Source organism: Pituophis catenifer, unplaced genomic scaffold (assembly GCF_029215685.1).
Source record: "Pituophis catenifer annectens isolate HBS135680 unplaced genomic scaffold, rPitCat1.0.hap2 SCAF_2, whole genome shotgun sequence".
Lineage (NCBI taxonomy): Eukaryota > Metazoa > Chordata > Lepidosauria > Squamata > Colubridae > Pituophis > Pituophis catenifer.
This window is the reverse complement of record NW_027256882.1, coordinates 33,253,693-33,269,854: the sequence shown is the minus strand read 5'-3', so window position 1 is coordinate 33,269,854 and position 16,162 is coordinate 33,253,693. Positions and strand designations below refer to the sequence as shown.

Below are 16,162 nucleotides of genomic sequence, written 5' to 3'. Positions count from 1 at the left end.
GTTCAAAGTTACAACAGAAATGAAAAATCAATGTTGACCGTTTTTCACACTTACAACGGTTGCAGCTTCCCCATCGTCACATGATCAAAATGCAGACACTTGCCCCTGGCTCATACTTATGACGGTTGCAGTGTCCTGGGGTGATGTGATCCCTTTTTGCGACTTTCTGACAAGCAAAGTCAATGGGGAAGCCGGATTCAGTTAACAATCATGTGACTAACTTAACAACTGCAGTGATTCATATGACAACTGTACTAAGGTCGTAAAATGGGACAAAACTCACTTAACAACCGTCTTGCTTAGTAATGGAAATTTTGGGCTCAATTGTGGTCATGAGTCACAACTACCTGTATTAGACTCAATAGGTTTTTTTTAAAAAAAAATCCTAGTAATGCTTCTGTCTTTTTATCATACTCAGTTATCTACGATATCCAGATTAATGATTGTAAAACTGTAATTTTATATCCTTCCTTTGCAATTTTATGTTAAATAAATTCATTTTTACCATATTTTATTCTGCCAATATGAGATTTTATTTCTACTTTAGAGTGAGGTTATTGGTTTTTATGCTGTTTAAAATTAAAAAAAAAAACAGTGATTATTCAGTGTAACACATAGAAAGAGAAGATGCACAGGAGACGGTAGACAAAAACAAAACATACCATCTATTATAAAGATAGGAGATGTGAGCGCTATGTGGACTAAATGTGTCACTTGGCTCAAGCCAAAATTCAAATTGAATTTATTTATTTATTTATTATTGCGATTTATATGCCGCCTTTCTCCCGAGGGACTCAAGGCGGCTTACAAAATGACAATTTCCGATACAAATCACAATAAAATTAAATTAAAATCAACACCCCAATTAAAACAGTTAATTGTTAATAGAATTGTAAAAACGAATTACATTATTAAATAAATACATTATTTGACAATAACACTCATTTCCCCTCTTGCTTTAAACCACTCTGCCTTTTATTGAGCAACTGTAAAAGAAAGGGGCAATCTAGTGTAGTGGTTAAGAAATCAAGCTAGATATCATGAGTTCTAATCCTGCCGTAGGCACAAAACCAGCTGGGTGCCCTTGGACCAGTCACTCTCGCTCAGCCCTAGGGACCAAGCAATGGCAAGCCACTTCTGAAACCTTACCAAAAACAATGCAGAGAGATTCATCCAGGCAGTCACCGGGGTCAACAATCTAAGGCACCCCAAAAGTGACTTTGATATTGAGATGGGAGTCAGATCCATTTTGATCTAGTGGTTAAGGCACCGGGCTAGCAAGAGGAAGACTGTGAGTTCAAGTCCTGCCTTAGCCATGAAAGCCAAATGGGTAACTGAGGCAGTCATTCTCTCAGTCCAACCCACCTCACAGAGTTGCTCTTGTGGGGAAAATTGGAGGAGGAAGATGTTGGATATGTTTGCTGCCTTGAATTATTTGTAAAAATGATAAAGCAGGAGACACATAAACAACAACAAAAAAGTGAGCTGAAATGGTGACCTGAAATCCTAACAGCAGCTCTCTGGAACATCTCAAAACATCTAAGTAATTCCAGACTGACAAGCTGCTGTTGGCAAAGGAGCCAGTAATCCAAATGAACATATTTAATACAGATGTTACACAAGTGTGTTCTCGGGTTCACCTTATGGTCCCTCACTCACACGCTTGCAGTCCTGGAAAACTGCCACACTCAAATCACTTTCAACTAAATACTGAGGCACAAATGTAAAATACAGGGAGACCCATTGAATTTAAAATAACAGCAAACTTCTGATTATAAAGTATATCTGCTGTTATGCACATACAAACACAAAGACACACACACACAAACATGAGAGACACACACATCCAAAACCAGGCTGCCAGGCACTAAGAGGGATGGAAGCCGTCAAGTCTGGGATCCAAAAACGACTCAAAGAGTGGGCTTTGAGATGATGGCTCATCATTTGAGATGATGGCTTGATGGTGACCGTCAATGAAACCCCATCTCCAGGCTCTATGTTCTTGAAGGAGCAAAGTGCAGAACTGAATGAAATATAGGTTGTCTTCAGGACCCCTTTTATCCCTCCCCCAACAAAGTCCTTGCTTTGTTGGTAGGTGGAGGGGCTTCCCATGCAGCCCCCAAAATATTTATTTGATTTATTTGCAAGGCTGGCATCTACCGGTACTGAAATGCGGTGGCAGAGCTGCAGGCCTCCAGAGCTGCTGCTGTTGAAACGGCAAATGGGGACCAGGCAGTGTGAAACGGTGCCACAGGACTGAAGTGGCAGGTGGATGAGGTGGCGGGAGCGTTGCTGGAGGATGATGTAGGATGGCGGGGGAGGAGTGTGCAGGGGCAGCAGCATGGTGCCATATCTGCCCCATCTCCTGCCTTGCCCAGTCCGTTCATTATCTGGTCTGCAGAGCCCTGATGCTGGTGAAGTGAGGTGGCGGCTGCCGGAGCAGCTCCTTCCCTGTCTCACCTGGTGGCGGCAGCCAGCGGGGTGCCTCCTGCTGCCACTCCCGTTCCCACACCGGTGGCAGTGGCAGTAGCCATGACTCGTGCTGCCACCACCTCACCCCGTCAGCATCAGGGCTCTGCAGGCTCCAACACCCAAACAGTATTCTTTGCCACCAATCCGGACAGGGCCTGGGTGGTGATGGGTGGTATTGCAGGGTCAGAGGGGGAATGCGGCTGCAGAAAGAATAGAAAGGACTGTGCAGGAGGCAGCGGCCTCCTTCCTGGTGGGGAAGGCTGGGCAAGGCTGGCTGGCACTCCGCAGGACAGGCTGCCTGTGTGCCTCACTTTGAGCTCCAACCCAGAAGCGGAATCGAAACGTTGGTTTCTCTCCAGAAGGGTGAAGCGACCCGGCAGTCAGAAGGGTGAGACTTTTCACCTGGCTCTTTCTGACTTGTCAGTTTTTTCCCCCTTTTCCCATACCCCTCCTGCTTTCTCTTCGCTTTCTCTTACTTTTTCACACAGAAGGTGGCCAGCCCCGCCCTGCCTCACCCTATCCTGCCTCACCCCCTGCCTTGGCTAGTGGTGGCAGCATCAGCCTGCTGGACGCACTGCTCAGCTGCCTGTGTGGAAAAAAATAAGACACCCCCCCATCTGAAAATAAACCCTAGTGCTTATTTTGGGGCCCAAAAGAAAATAAAACCGGGTCTTATTTTTGGGGAAAGACAGATACAGTAGTACAACAGTAGTCACAGTCATATTAGTGGTGCACAGTCATATTAGTTGTGCTTTCCTGCCTCCACCCCTCCTTCTCCCTCCCTCCCTGTTATTTATAGATATTAAAATGAAAGTCATTTATATCATTAGAAAATAAGGAGCTGCTAAACAAGTGTTTCTTAACCTTGGCAACTTTCAAATGTGTGGAGTCCAACTCTCAGAATTCCCCAGCCAGCATTCAGAATTTAGAATTCAGAATTCGGAATATAGAATTCTGGCGGTTGAAGTCCACACATCTGAAAGTTGCCAAGGTTGAGAAACACTGTTCTAAACACCAAGATTGATGATCTGTAATGATATTATACATCAAGGTAATAGGTAAGGATGTAGGTTTTTTGTTTGTTTCTAAGCAATTTTTTTTTAAAATTTGATTTATATGCCGCCCTTCTCTGGAGACTCAGGGCGGCTTACAATGCGTTAAGCAATAGCCTTCATACTTTTTGTTGCAATATTTTCAGGATCAGACTCAATAAATTTAGTAAGAGTTAAAGGTTTAAATATTTCTCCTTTTATTTACATTAGGCATTCTATATTCACTGAATATTCACAGATAGAAGCAAGGAAAATGGGTGCATACAGCTCCTTATATATACAATGGGTGGAGCTAGATGTGGGAGTGGTGAATTATGAATACATTAAGCAGTGAAGAATAAATTAACCCCTGATACCCCGTTCATATACTATTTACACATTAGAGAATAAGGCATTTACATCTGACAAATCCCCCTCTAAATGCCGATTCGTTATGCTACAACAATTACATTCAGATTCAGGACAGTACAAAACATATAACTTAGAGGTCAAGTATTTATGCTGCTTAGAAGGTAAAGGCTTTGTCAATATGTCAGCTAATTGTTCTGAAGTTTCACAATGCACTGCTTTAATAAATCCATCTTGAGATAATTGTCTCACATGTTTAAATTTTATATCTATGTGTCTGGACCTTTGTCCAATGGCGTCAGATCTAGATATTTCAATAGCTGCTTTATTGTCTTCATGCATAACAAAAGGTAAAGCAGGTTTTTTCCAAACATCTGAAATTAAATCATTAAACCATACAAGGTTATTTGCAGTTTTAGATAAACAAACATATTCTGCTTCTGTCGTTGAAGTGGCCACTAATTCTTGTTTACCAGTGTACCAGTAAACTGGACAGTCATTTAAGAGGAATATATAACCAGATGTACTTTTTCTACCTGAGGTGTCTCCAGCCCAATCCGCATCTGCGTAACATGTGAGCTTTGGTTCTCTATTATTGTTAGGTTCTAACATTAAACAGAAGTCTAATGTATTTTTCAGATATCTTAATATTCTTTTAACAGCTTCCCAGTGGTACATTGTTGGCTTGCTGACATGTCTGGATAATAAATTGAGGGGTAAAGCGATATCAGGTCTTGTCCAATTAGAGATATAAAGAAGTGAACCTATGACTGATCTATAAAACGTGTTATCTTTGAATTCAGGGGATGATTCATCAGCATTTCTTAGAAAGTCAGTCTGCATAGGAGTATCACAAGGTTTGGCATCATTTAGATTGCATTTGTTTAAGAGCTCTATGATCTTATCTCTCTGAGTAAGTTTGAATCCTCTTTTAGTCTTATTAATTTGAACACCAAGATACTTATTTACTTTGCCTAAAGATTTCAATGAGAAATGTTCATTTAGCTTAGTTACAAATGTTTCTCTTCTCTCTTTATGTTTTCCTATGTATAAAATGTCATCCACATAGATCAATACAAACTCTATGTAATCATCACCCTTTTTGACAAAGAAACAGTTATCAGCGGTGGTAGCATTGAAGTCCATAGTTTTAAGTACTTTTACTAAACAATCATACCATCGTTTACCAGATTGTTTTAACCCGTATAAACTCTTGTTTAACAACCAAGTCTCATTCTTGTTTGTGTATTGACTGTGAGGTGCTCTTACATATATTTCCTTGTCTAGTTTTGCGTGTAGATACGCAGTCTGTATGTCATATTGGAATACATCGAGATTGAGTGCTGATGCTACTACTAGAGCTGTTTTGACACTCTCAGTTCTTACTGTGGGGGAATATGTGTCAGTATAGTCCTCCGGATATTTCTGTGCATAACCTTGTGCAACTAGTCTAGCTTTGTATAGGGTATTGCCTCCCTCTAAGTTTTTAATTTTATATATCCACCTAGTACCAATAATTGTTTTATCTTTTGGTGCAATTGCAGGTGTATATACGTTTAATCCTTGTAAACTTTCCATCTCTTTTTTCATTGCTAATTCCCATTTTTCTTTTTCTTTACGAGGAAGTTTTAACACTTCCTCATATGTATTAGGTGTAGTTAACTCACCATCCATATGCATTATGTAATCTTTGTATTTATTTGGCATCTGATTTCTGGTGTTTCTAATTGTCTTTTCAGGTTTACTATTATTATCATGCAAATATCTTGCTTCCTTTTTTGTTAGTGTATCTGTCTTTATTTTGTGTTGGCTATTTGTCCATGTTTTGGTTTTGTTTCTATGTTTGTTGATATTTTGCTTTTCTATAGTCCCTTTCTCTTGAGATTTTGTATCTTTGTTGTTACTTGGAAATATTTCATTAAGATGTATTTTAGACCAGTTGGCCTGCTCATGGAATACAGCTGTTCTGGAAACTATAAATTTGTTATTATTATCAATGAATCTGTACCCTTTAGTGCCTGTCTCATATCCCATAAATCTGAGTCTTCTGGACACGTTTTCTCCCTTTCTTCTTAATTGCTTAGGTATGTGTACGTCTGCAGTGACTCCAAATATGTGCATGTGTGCCAATTTTGGTTTCCTATTATACATCACTTCATATGGTGTCTTATTTACAATGCTGGACCAGGTTCTATTCTGTGTGTAATTGGAATAATGTAGGGCTTCTGACCAGAATTGTTTGCTTAAGCCAGCATCTTCCAATGTGCATCTAATCATGGTTTGTAATGTTGAGTTCTTCCTCTCTGCAATTCCGTTCTGAAACGCAGAAAATGGACTAGATGTGTAATGTAACATTCCTTTGTCCTTCAACCATTGTCACTGTTGCTAATGTTTTCATCATCTACTTCAATACAATCCTCCATATTTGAATCAATGTTGTGCAACCATTTTTCCTTTGTTATTAGATAAGGTAGGCCTCCTTTAATCATCACAGTGCCTATATCTATTTTATTTTTCTCCAAAGTCGCTTTTCCTTTGGAAAAAACAATGTTAATATCAGAATCCCTGCTTAGTTTTATGGCACTTAGTATGATACCCCGTTCATATACTATTTACACATTAGAGAATAAGGCATTTACATCTGACACTTTTGTATATTTATACAAAGTCATCTTATTGCCCCCACAATCCGGGTCCTCATTTTACCTACCTTAGAAAGGATGGAAGGCTGAGTCAACCTTGAGCCTGGTGAGATTCGAACTTACAGTAATTGCAGACAACTGGTGTTAATCACAATGCTATTAGTCTGCTGAGCCACCATTGGCTTCTTGTTTTGGATCCGTTGCATGACAATGAATAAAAGGAGTACTGTAGAAAGACATTTCATCTTCAGTCTTCTCTCCTGAAGCCCATAACATTTATTTATTTATACTTGCATACATTCAATGTATAAGCGTCCCAATTCCCAATGACTCTGGGATACCTACAATTAAAAAATAAGTGACTAGCTACTGGCGCCCAGCTCAGCTTCACTGTGCATGCACGTGTGCCTCCTGCCAGCCAGCTGATTTTTGTGTCTCTGGCGCAGAGACGGGGCTCATGTGGGAGACGCGCACATGTGTGTGGGGGTTGCACATGTGTGTGGGGTCACACATGTGCAGGGGGTCATGTGCGCATGCGTGGGAGGAGGGCGGGGTGTGTGGTGCGCCTCCCCCATGGCCCGTTTTTGGTCCTAGGAGGTTTCAGATAGGCCTACTAGGCCCAAAACGGGCAGCAAGGGGTCGCGCACACATACATGGGGGCGTGGCATGTGGGGTGGCATTGCATTATAGGTGTGGGCATGCACGTGACCCCTCTGCACTCCCCCCACTTTTGGCATTCGATGGCAAAAAGGTTAGCCATCCCTAGTATAGGGTTTCCTGCCTGAGCAGGGGATTGGACTACAAGACCTCAAAATTCTCTTCCAACTCTGCTTTCTATTCTATTCTACCTAGTAAATATATTGACTAGAGAGCTCCAGCAGTTCCATGTTTATTTAAACAAGCGATTAAAGACGCCCATAAATTCAGTAGCATGGTTTTTTTTTTCTTTTGAGCAAATAAGAAGAAAAATATCATTTCGTTTATTGAAATCCTGTTTAAAAAAGGGAGAAATTTACCTTCCACGCCCCAGATGGCTCACCATCTGTAGAAAAGACCATCTCTTTAATTATGGAAGTAAAAGTTACTCTAAAACAGTTTTAAAAATAGGTACTGAATGTTCGTTGCTCCCTTTTGCACCTCGTTATTGCTATTCAGAGAGGGAATTCTCCGTCTGACATGGCCTCAACCTCACTGGCAGCGCCTGAGAGAAAAGATGAATTTTGTGACCTGTGTAGTAAATATCTGACAGATCCAATATCCCTAGAATGTGGACACAACTTCTGTCGGCCTTGCATCACTGATCATTATCGGGAACGGAAAAAGGAAGGGCTTTTTTTCTGTCCTGTTTGCGAAGAGCCGATCCCTGAAGGAAAACTCCGGCGAATCCTGCAGCAGCCCACCGTGGAGGAGAAACTTAGATTGCTTCCTGAAAAGTCATTTGTCTGCCCGAAACACAAAGTGATACTAGATCTGTTTTGTCAAGAGGACGAGAAGCTGATATGTGCCGTTTGTAAGAAGTCAACGGAACATAAAACTCACACTGTGATTTCTCCCAAACAAGCTGCCCAACCATTAAAGGTAGGGAATTGCTATTAAGGGACCTTTGGATTTTCAGTGGCAGATGCATATTGCCTCTAACATGCGGTTTACATGCTGGCATCTTTCCTTCTGGAGTTGATGAAAATCTTGTTTGGATTCTCGTTCCAGAGATTTGCCTTTAAAAAAATATTTATGTATTTATGTATTTGTTTGTCAAACATGTACAAAATAGCAGGTACAGTATATAGGTATAAACATAAACATAAACAAAGGAAGTAAGAACAGATAAATGGGGACAGTAAGACAGGAACGGTAGGCACGCTGATGCGCTTATGCACGCCCCCTTTATGGACCTCTTAAGAATGGGGTGAGGCAGGGGTGAAATGCTTCCAGTTTGGACTGGATCGCCCGATCCGGTATCGATGGCAGCGGGTGGTTCGGAGAACCGGTAGCAAAAATCCCTGTGCCCCCACCCCATGCCCAGCTGAGCCGCACGATCATCAGAGGCTTTTTTTTTACTTTTAAAAGCATTTTTTCTACAACCTCTTCCGATGAAAAAATGCTTTTAAAAGTAAAAAAAAAAAGCCCTCTGATGATCGCGTGGCTCAGCTGGGATCCTCAGAGGCTTTTCAAAGCATTTTTTTCTGCAACCTCTTGGCCGAAGAGGTGGTAAAAAAAATGCTTTGAAAAGTCTCTGACAATCCCAGCTGAGTTGCCTGATTGGCAGAGGCGTTTCAAAGCATTAGAAAAAATACTTTGAAAAGTTACAAAGAAAAAAAAGTTGGCCACGCCACCCAGTCACATACCCCCCCCCAAGCCACACCCACAGAACCAGTAGTAACAAATTTTACATTTCATCCCTGGGGTGAGGTAACAAATGTCTCAATTAGCAAACAGAAATTTTGTGCTCAATTGTGGTCGTAAGTTGTGGGTTCCTGTTCTGGTCAGCACATTAGCTGACCAGAACAGGAATTCTGGTCAGCTAATTCAATTGTGGGAATTGAAGTCCACACATCTTCAAGTTGTTGAGAAATACTGGACTAGATGTTCTGCAGGGTCTCTTCCAATCGTACAATTTTGGTTCTATGAAACATGAGTTTTTGGAAAGACTCGGAACAAACAGCAGTACTGAGGTGTTGCTGAATAACTGAAAATACTAAGGTAGGGAGTTTGTCAAAGTCTACTTTTTACAGGATCTATTCAGAGTTGATCACCAGGACCACAGATTTAGTCTTCCGAGCTTTCAGACTCGCCCATCCTCAGGGAATTTCTCTTTCTCCATTCTGGAGATAATACAACGTAAACAGAGCCATGGTGGTTAGAGTGCAGTATTGCAGGCTAATTCTGCATTCCCACTGCCAACAGTTTGATCCTGACAGGCTCAAGGTTCCTTCCAAAGTTGGTAAAATGAGGACCCAGATTCTTAGGGGTAATCCAGAGGTGAAATCCAGCAGGTTTTGACAGGTTCTGGAGAACTGGTAGCTGAAATTTTGAGCCGTTTGGAGAACCAGCAAATACCACCTCTGGCTGGCCCCAGAGTGGGGTGGGAATGGATATTTTGCAATATCCTTCCCCTGGAGTGGGATGGGAATGGAGATTTTGCAATATCCTTCCCCTGCCATGCCCACCAAGCCATGCCCACAGAACCGGTAGTAAAAAAAAATGGATTTCTCCACTGGGGTAATCTGATGACTATGTGAAACTGCTTAGAGAGGGCTGTAAAGCACTTTGAAGCAGTATACAAATCCAAGTGCTATTGCTATTATCTTGGGACACATATATTTGCCTTTATTTGTGAGAGATACAGGCAGCTAGTCAGTGATGGGATTCAAATAATTTAACAGCCGGTTCTCTGCCCTAATGATTTCTTCCAACAACCAGTTCGCCAAACTGCTCAGAAAGTTAACAATCAGTTCTCCCGAAGTGGTGCGAACCGGCTGAATCCCACCACTGCAGCTAGTGCTTCGAACAGTTCTACTTTTTGGTCCAAAGAAAGATCCTTATTCTGATGGATAAGTAAATAAACTTGTAAAATGGAGGATTGTGTTTGAAACATGACTCAATTTATCTCTTTCAGGACCAGTTACGGAGCCGGATTATACTTCTGGAGGAAAAGAAAGATATAATGGAGAATCATCCTTCCGATGCAGAAAAGGAAATCGCCGAGCTGCTTGTAAATCTTGGTCATTCTGAATTTTGGAAAACCAGCTAATTATCAAGCTTATCTCAAAAGGTGGTGAAATTGATCTTTCCCCTCCCCCCTCTCTCTCTCTTCATTAAAGGGGCAAATGGAAGAAGAGAAGGAGAAGTTAGACAATGTGTTCAAACAACTACACGATTTTCTGCATAAACAGGAAAAACAACTACACAACCGAATGAAAATGGTGGAGAAGGATATTCAAAACACCAAGACGGAATACCTGGAGGGACTTTCAAAGGAACGCATCGTGCTTAAAAGTATCATTCGGGAGATGCAGGAGGTGTGTGAGCAGCCAGCTGTGGAGTTCTTAATGGTAAGATGGTTTTAAAAGAAGATGGTTTTAACACTAGCCTGGGCTCCTCACCAGAGAAGACCCAGCTCAGAACCCCGAATGGGGCATCTTCACTTCCCCAGGATGTGGAAAGATCAAATCATTTGCACTTCTATAACTGTCTGCTTTGGTACAGCAACCAAACAGGACAGGTACAGACTTCAATGGTTGATTAGGACAGAAGAAAAAACAATTGCAACCAGCCTCCTTTCCATTGACGACCTGCATATTGCATGCATCAGAAGGAGGGCTATCTGTAGAAAATATCTACAGACCCAGTGGTGGGTTGCCCCCGGTTTGGACCAATGTAGTAAAAAACTGGTGGGAGGCTCCGCCCACTGACCCGGATGTCATCAAAGTAGATCTACGCATGTGCAGAAGCTTCTGTGCATGCACAGAAGAGCACGCATACATGCGAGCACGCGGGCACAATGCAAACTGGTAGTAAAGGTAAGTAGAACACACCCCTGTTACAGACCCTTCACATCCTGGACATAATCTGTTTCAACTCCTCCCCTTGTGATGCCACAATAGAATTTTGCAGGCCAAAACAACCAGATACAGACACAGTTTTCTCCCTTGTGCCATCACTTTGCTGAACACCTAATTCCCTCAGTACTGCCTTAGATCTAAGGATATTTACCCATATAGTATGGCTGTATTACTATTATCCTTCTCATCTTTTTTATTGCCTTCTCTTATTGGTAACATTATTATGATTATTAATACTCTGGGTTTTTTTGCTTGTACACTGAGAGTTTATGTACTGGGGACAAATTCTTTCTGTGTTTAATCACACTTGGCCAAAAAAAGCGTTCTATTCTATTCTATTCTATTCTATTCTATTCTATTCTATTCTATTCTATTCTATTCTATTCTATTCTATTCTATTCTATTCTACTCTACTCTACTCTACTCTACTCTACTCATTTTCCTGTTGTTAATAGCCAGATCTAGCTTAAGATTCTTTCATGTTTTTGGAGTAATGAACACTTCTGACATTTTTGAAAGATGGACAATCACAAAATATCTGTTTATAGGAAATGAAAGAGGTGAAAAGACAAATAACTGTAATGCAACTAACCTGGGTACAAAGCAGAGACTGGATTTTCCCTCAGAATATAAAATGGTTCCTTTGAATTTACTGCTCCTATAGTAATGCAAATATCTGTGGCTAAGAAAAGAAGTAATCTGTGCAAACTAATGGCTGTGGGCAAAACTGTGATTTGTGGGTCTTTAATTGGACTTTAATCCAATCTTTTGAAACAATTTCACAACAAAGAGATTAGTAGCTTTCCTTCCAAAGCTGAATAAAAAGGCTGTGGTGTAAACACGACTCCCATACTAAGAACCATAGTTCTCTGTTATTTAGAATATTTCCTAAAACTCATTCATATTTGATACTCTCAATGCCTAGGGCTCCTTCTTTCCTCTATTTATCTTTGTCTTTTCCCAACTTCCCAACTGTCTTTCCTCTCATGCTACTTTTAAATATACAGAATTTCTAGGGTATTTTTTTTCTTAAAAAACTCTATGGGCATATGCTAATGGGAATTCAGATCTGCTCCAAAGAAAATTGAACCCCATAGCTATTCAGTAGATGTAATTTCCTTGAGAAGGAATGTTAGGTACCCCACGTTGATGTAAATTGAACAAGATCTCAATTCATGTCAGCAGTTTTGAACCTATACCTTGCAATGTCGAATTTAGCATTTTTCAACCTTGGCAACCTTAAAATGTGAGGACCTCAACTCCCAGAATTTTCTAGCCAGCATATCTGACTGAGAAATTCTGGACATTTTTAACTCCACACACATTTTAAAGTTGCTAAAGTGAAGGAACACTGGTCTAATTACAGTATGGCTGGAGAACCAATAATTCAATCAAAGTGAAGATTTTATGAATAAGAGCATCTTATCAAGTATTTATTTATTTATTTATTTATTTATTTATTTATTTATTTATTTATTTATTTATTTATTTATTTATTTATTTATTTATTTATTTATTTATTTTGTTGCATTTCTATGCCACCCCACTCCCAAGGGACTCTGGGCGGCTTACAACAGAGAATAAAGCAATGCAACAATATCCCATACAAAAGTTAAAAGAAGACTTTAAAACATTAAAATGTTAAAACACAAACACTCCAATTTGTGGCCGGGTCTCGCAAGATCACTCTAACAAGATCAATGGCCCCAGGCCTGCTGGAAAAGCCAGGTCTTCACCGCTTTCCGGAAGGCCAATAGGGTGGGGGCGGTCCGGACTTCAGGAGGTAATTGGTTCCAGAGAGCTGGGACAGCCACAGAGAAGGCCCTCCCCCACGGGCCCGCCAGCCGACATTGTTTAGCTGACGGGACCCGGAGGAGACCGACTCTGTGGGATCTTACCGGTCGCTGTACAGGGTCAAGAGCATGCAGTAGGGAAGCTTCCTCTTTCTGTCTCTCATTGAGCTATAGCTTCTTCAAAGATCTAAAGAAGATCATGGGTTAGGATAAGGGTCTCCAAACATGGCCACTTTAGGACTTGTGGACTTCGATTCCCAGAATTCACATGGCTGGCTGAGGTATTCTGGGAGTTGAAGTCCATAAGTTCTAAAGCGGTGAAGTTTGGAAACCTCTGAGGGCTTAAGCAACCTTCTTACTTTACTCTATTGCAAAGAGTGAGATCTCTTTTTCCTTTCTTTGTAGGATTTTAAAGCCAACATGCAAAGGTAAGTAGATCCTGCTCATTTCCTCCCATCCTTTCTAAGACCATGTAGCAGAAAATAGGTCACCCGCCTGATACTCTGGACTTCAAATCTGGTCAACCGATGGCAGGCACGGTCTCGTAAGAAATCCATAGTGAGTCGCAGAGAATAATTAAAAATAAAGAAGCCATTACAGAGCATTTCACCGAGGCAGCCTTCAGCGGCGCCATCTTGGAATCCATCCAAGATGATAGGAAACAGTGGGAGTTTGTTAAAAATATTATTTATTTATTTAATTGTTTGTCAAGAGCATATTAGGTAATATATGTAAGTATAAGCATGAATTGAATACATAAAATAGATACGAATAGAGGGAACATTAGGACAGGGACGTAGGCACGCTGGTGCTCTTATGCACGCCCCTTACAGACCTCTTAGGAATGGGGTGAGGTCAACAATAGACAGTCTTAGGTTAAAAGTTTGGGTTTTTTGGGATGAAACTACAGACTCAGGTAGTGCATTCCAGGCATTGACCACTTTGTTGCTGAAGTCATATTTTCTGCAATCGAGTTTGGAGCGGTTCACTTTAAGTTTGTATCTATTGTGTGCTCGTGTATTGTTGTGGTTGAAGCTGAAGTAGTCATTGACAGGTAGGACATTGTAGGAGATGATTTTATGAGATACCCTTAGTTGAAGCACAGGGAGAACATGGCTTTCCAGACTCTCTTTGTGGAATTCCACTCTATCTCTCTCCCTTTATTTTTCAACGAAAATAAGAGCGATTTTTAAAAATGTACATGTGCATGTGTTTATGAAAAAGATAAATAAAAGGAGAGAACCATAAGCTGAAATAACAGCTCTGCTCCAGCTGACTATACATTAGTTACCTTCCTCCTAATAAGAGTGCACTTTTTCCCTTAGCTTAAAAACACATTTTGGAAGCAAATATTCTTCCTGTCCCTATCTTAGTCTTCTATTTATTTAATATTGGAAGAAAAATGTTGGGTTTTGTATGCTGCTGTAGGATAGCATTAAACACACATGACCAAAGCTATATTGATAATCAGGGCCCCTTTGATTATCCTGAGCAAAACATTAGAGCAAGTTTTGATATAGTGCTAAACTCCCTCCTCTTTTTTATTTTTTAATTTTTGGGCCCCTTCAAGTCAGTCTTGACTTCCGGCAAGCACCTGGCTAAGGCAAGATTTTAGAAGGGTCTTTCTTTTGCCTTTTTCTATCTGGGGCTGGAAGCTAGGGACTGGCTCAGGTCTCCCAGCTGTCTTTGCACCTAAGGTGGATCTAGAACTCACCATCTCCCAGTTCTTACTTGGTATCTTAGCCACTATACCAAACTAGCTCTAGGTTGGGGAGAACTAAATTGTAATTAAATGTTACATGATTTTGATCTGGTCCTGCTTACATTTTGGATTATGACCTTCCCTAAGCCATTCAATATGGGATGCGGTGGCTCAGTGGCTAAGATGTTGACCTTGTCGATCAGAAGGTCGGAAGTTCAAATCCCTAGTGCCGCATAACGAGGTGAGCTCCCGTTACTTGTCCCAGCTTCTGCCAACCTAGCAGTTCGAAATGCAAGTAGAAAAATAGGGACCACTTTGATGGGAAGGTAACGTGTGCCTTCGGCGTTTAGTTATGCCAGCCACATGACTACATGAGACGTCTTCGGATAGTGCTGGCTCTTCGGCATAGAAACGGAGATGAGCACTTGTTCTGCCCCAGCTCCGGATTCCCGAGGATATTGACACACACCAACGCTCCTTATCAAATTTGTTAAGTAGCAAGAATAAACCAAAGTCCGGCAAAAGTTGGCGACCAGCCCAGAAAACAAGATACAATAAGACTTTTCCAAAAATGCTCTGATGATAATTACAAGTTTTTTCCAGCAAGAAACTTACTAATGGCGTGTGACTTAAATAGGCTAAGGGAGTGGCCAATTATCCTCAAGCCTTACTCTCGAGGAGACCTTCTCCTCCTGAGTAGCCACTCCAGCCTTTTGGCAGCCCTGCGTGCTCGAGTATAGAGGAGAGGCTCCTCCACTTCGTTCTCTCCACTTGAAGGAGCCTCTGGAGGTTCTGAGTCTCTGCCTCTGGCACCACACCCACTTCAGCCTCCTCGCTGTCTGATGTGAGCGCTGGCTGCGCAGGCTGCTACCATGACACCACACTAGCCTCCTTGTCGTCGGGATCAGCCACGATCCGCGCAGGCCACTGGTGGGCCACAACAGCACTGCCCCTAGAGCTGGGAACGACTAGCACGCATGTGCGGGGGAACCTTTACCTTTTAAGTCATTCAAACTATCTTGATTTGAAAAATAGTGTCTGCACTCCTCCCCCTCCCATGTATCTTATAAATATTACTAATTTGGTAAGGGGAGACTTATGACAGTCCTTTTACCATCAGAGCTGCCTATCAGAAGGAACGCAACCATCTTCTAAGCCATTTCAACTCATTTGCTTGTAAATTGTTGATACCATCATTTTTCTTAGCATCTTTAACACCTTTCCCTAGAACAGTGATGGCTAACCTTTTTGCCATCGCGTGCCAAAAGCGGGGGGAGCGCGGTGGGGTCACACGCACTTGTGCCCACATCCAAACCCCGCTCCCCCATGCTCCCCCCGCTTTTGGCACGTGATGGCCTGGTGGGCCCGGTAGGCCCGTTTTTTGCTCTCCCCAGGCTCCAGAGCCTTTGTAGGAGCCTGGGGAGGGCAAAAATGGCCTCCCCCCCCCAGAGGCCCTCCAGAGGCTGGAAACAGTGTGTTTCCTGACTTCTGGTGGGCCCAGAAGGCCCAAAAATCAGCTGGCTGGTGCACGCATTTGTGCTGGAGCTGAGCTCGCATGCCCATCGATATGGCTCCGCATGCCACCTGTGGC

At 41.8% G+C, this 16,162-nt stretch overlaps 1 protein-coding gene across 1 annotated transcript in view; it reads left to right on the top strand.

The window, feature by feature from the left end:
- Positions 1-7,690: 7,690 nt before the first annotated feature.
- LOC139309329 (E3 ubiquitin-protein ligase TRIM7-like) overlaps positions 7,691-16,162 on the top strand; it is a 15,435-nt gene continuing 6,963 nt past the window's right edge. The window contains exons 1-4 of the mRNA XM_070933386.1: positions 7,691-8,092; positions 10,131-10,226; positions 10,336-10,566; positions 13,275-13,297. Coding sequence (XP_070789487.1) covers positions 7,691-8,092; positions 10,131-10,226; positions 10,336-10,566; positions 13,275-13,297 — 752 coding nt within the window. The remainder of the gene's footprint in view (positions 8,093-10,130; positions 10,227-10,335; positions 10,567-13,274; positions 13,298-16,162) is intronic.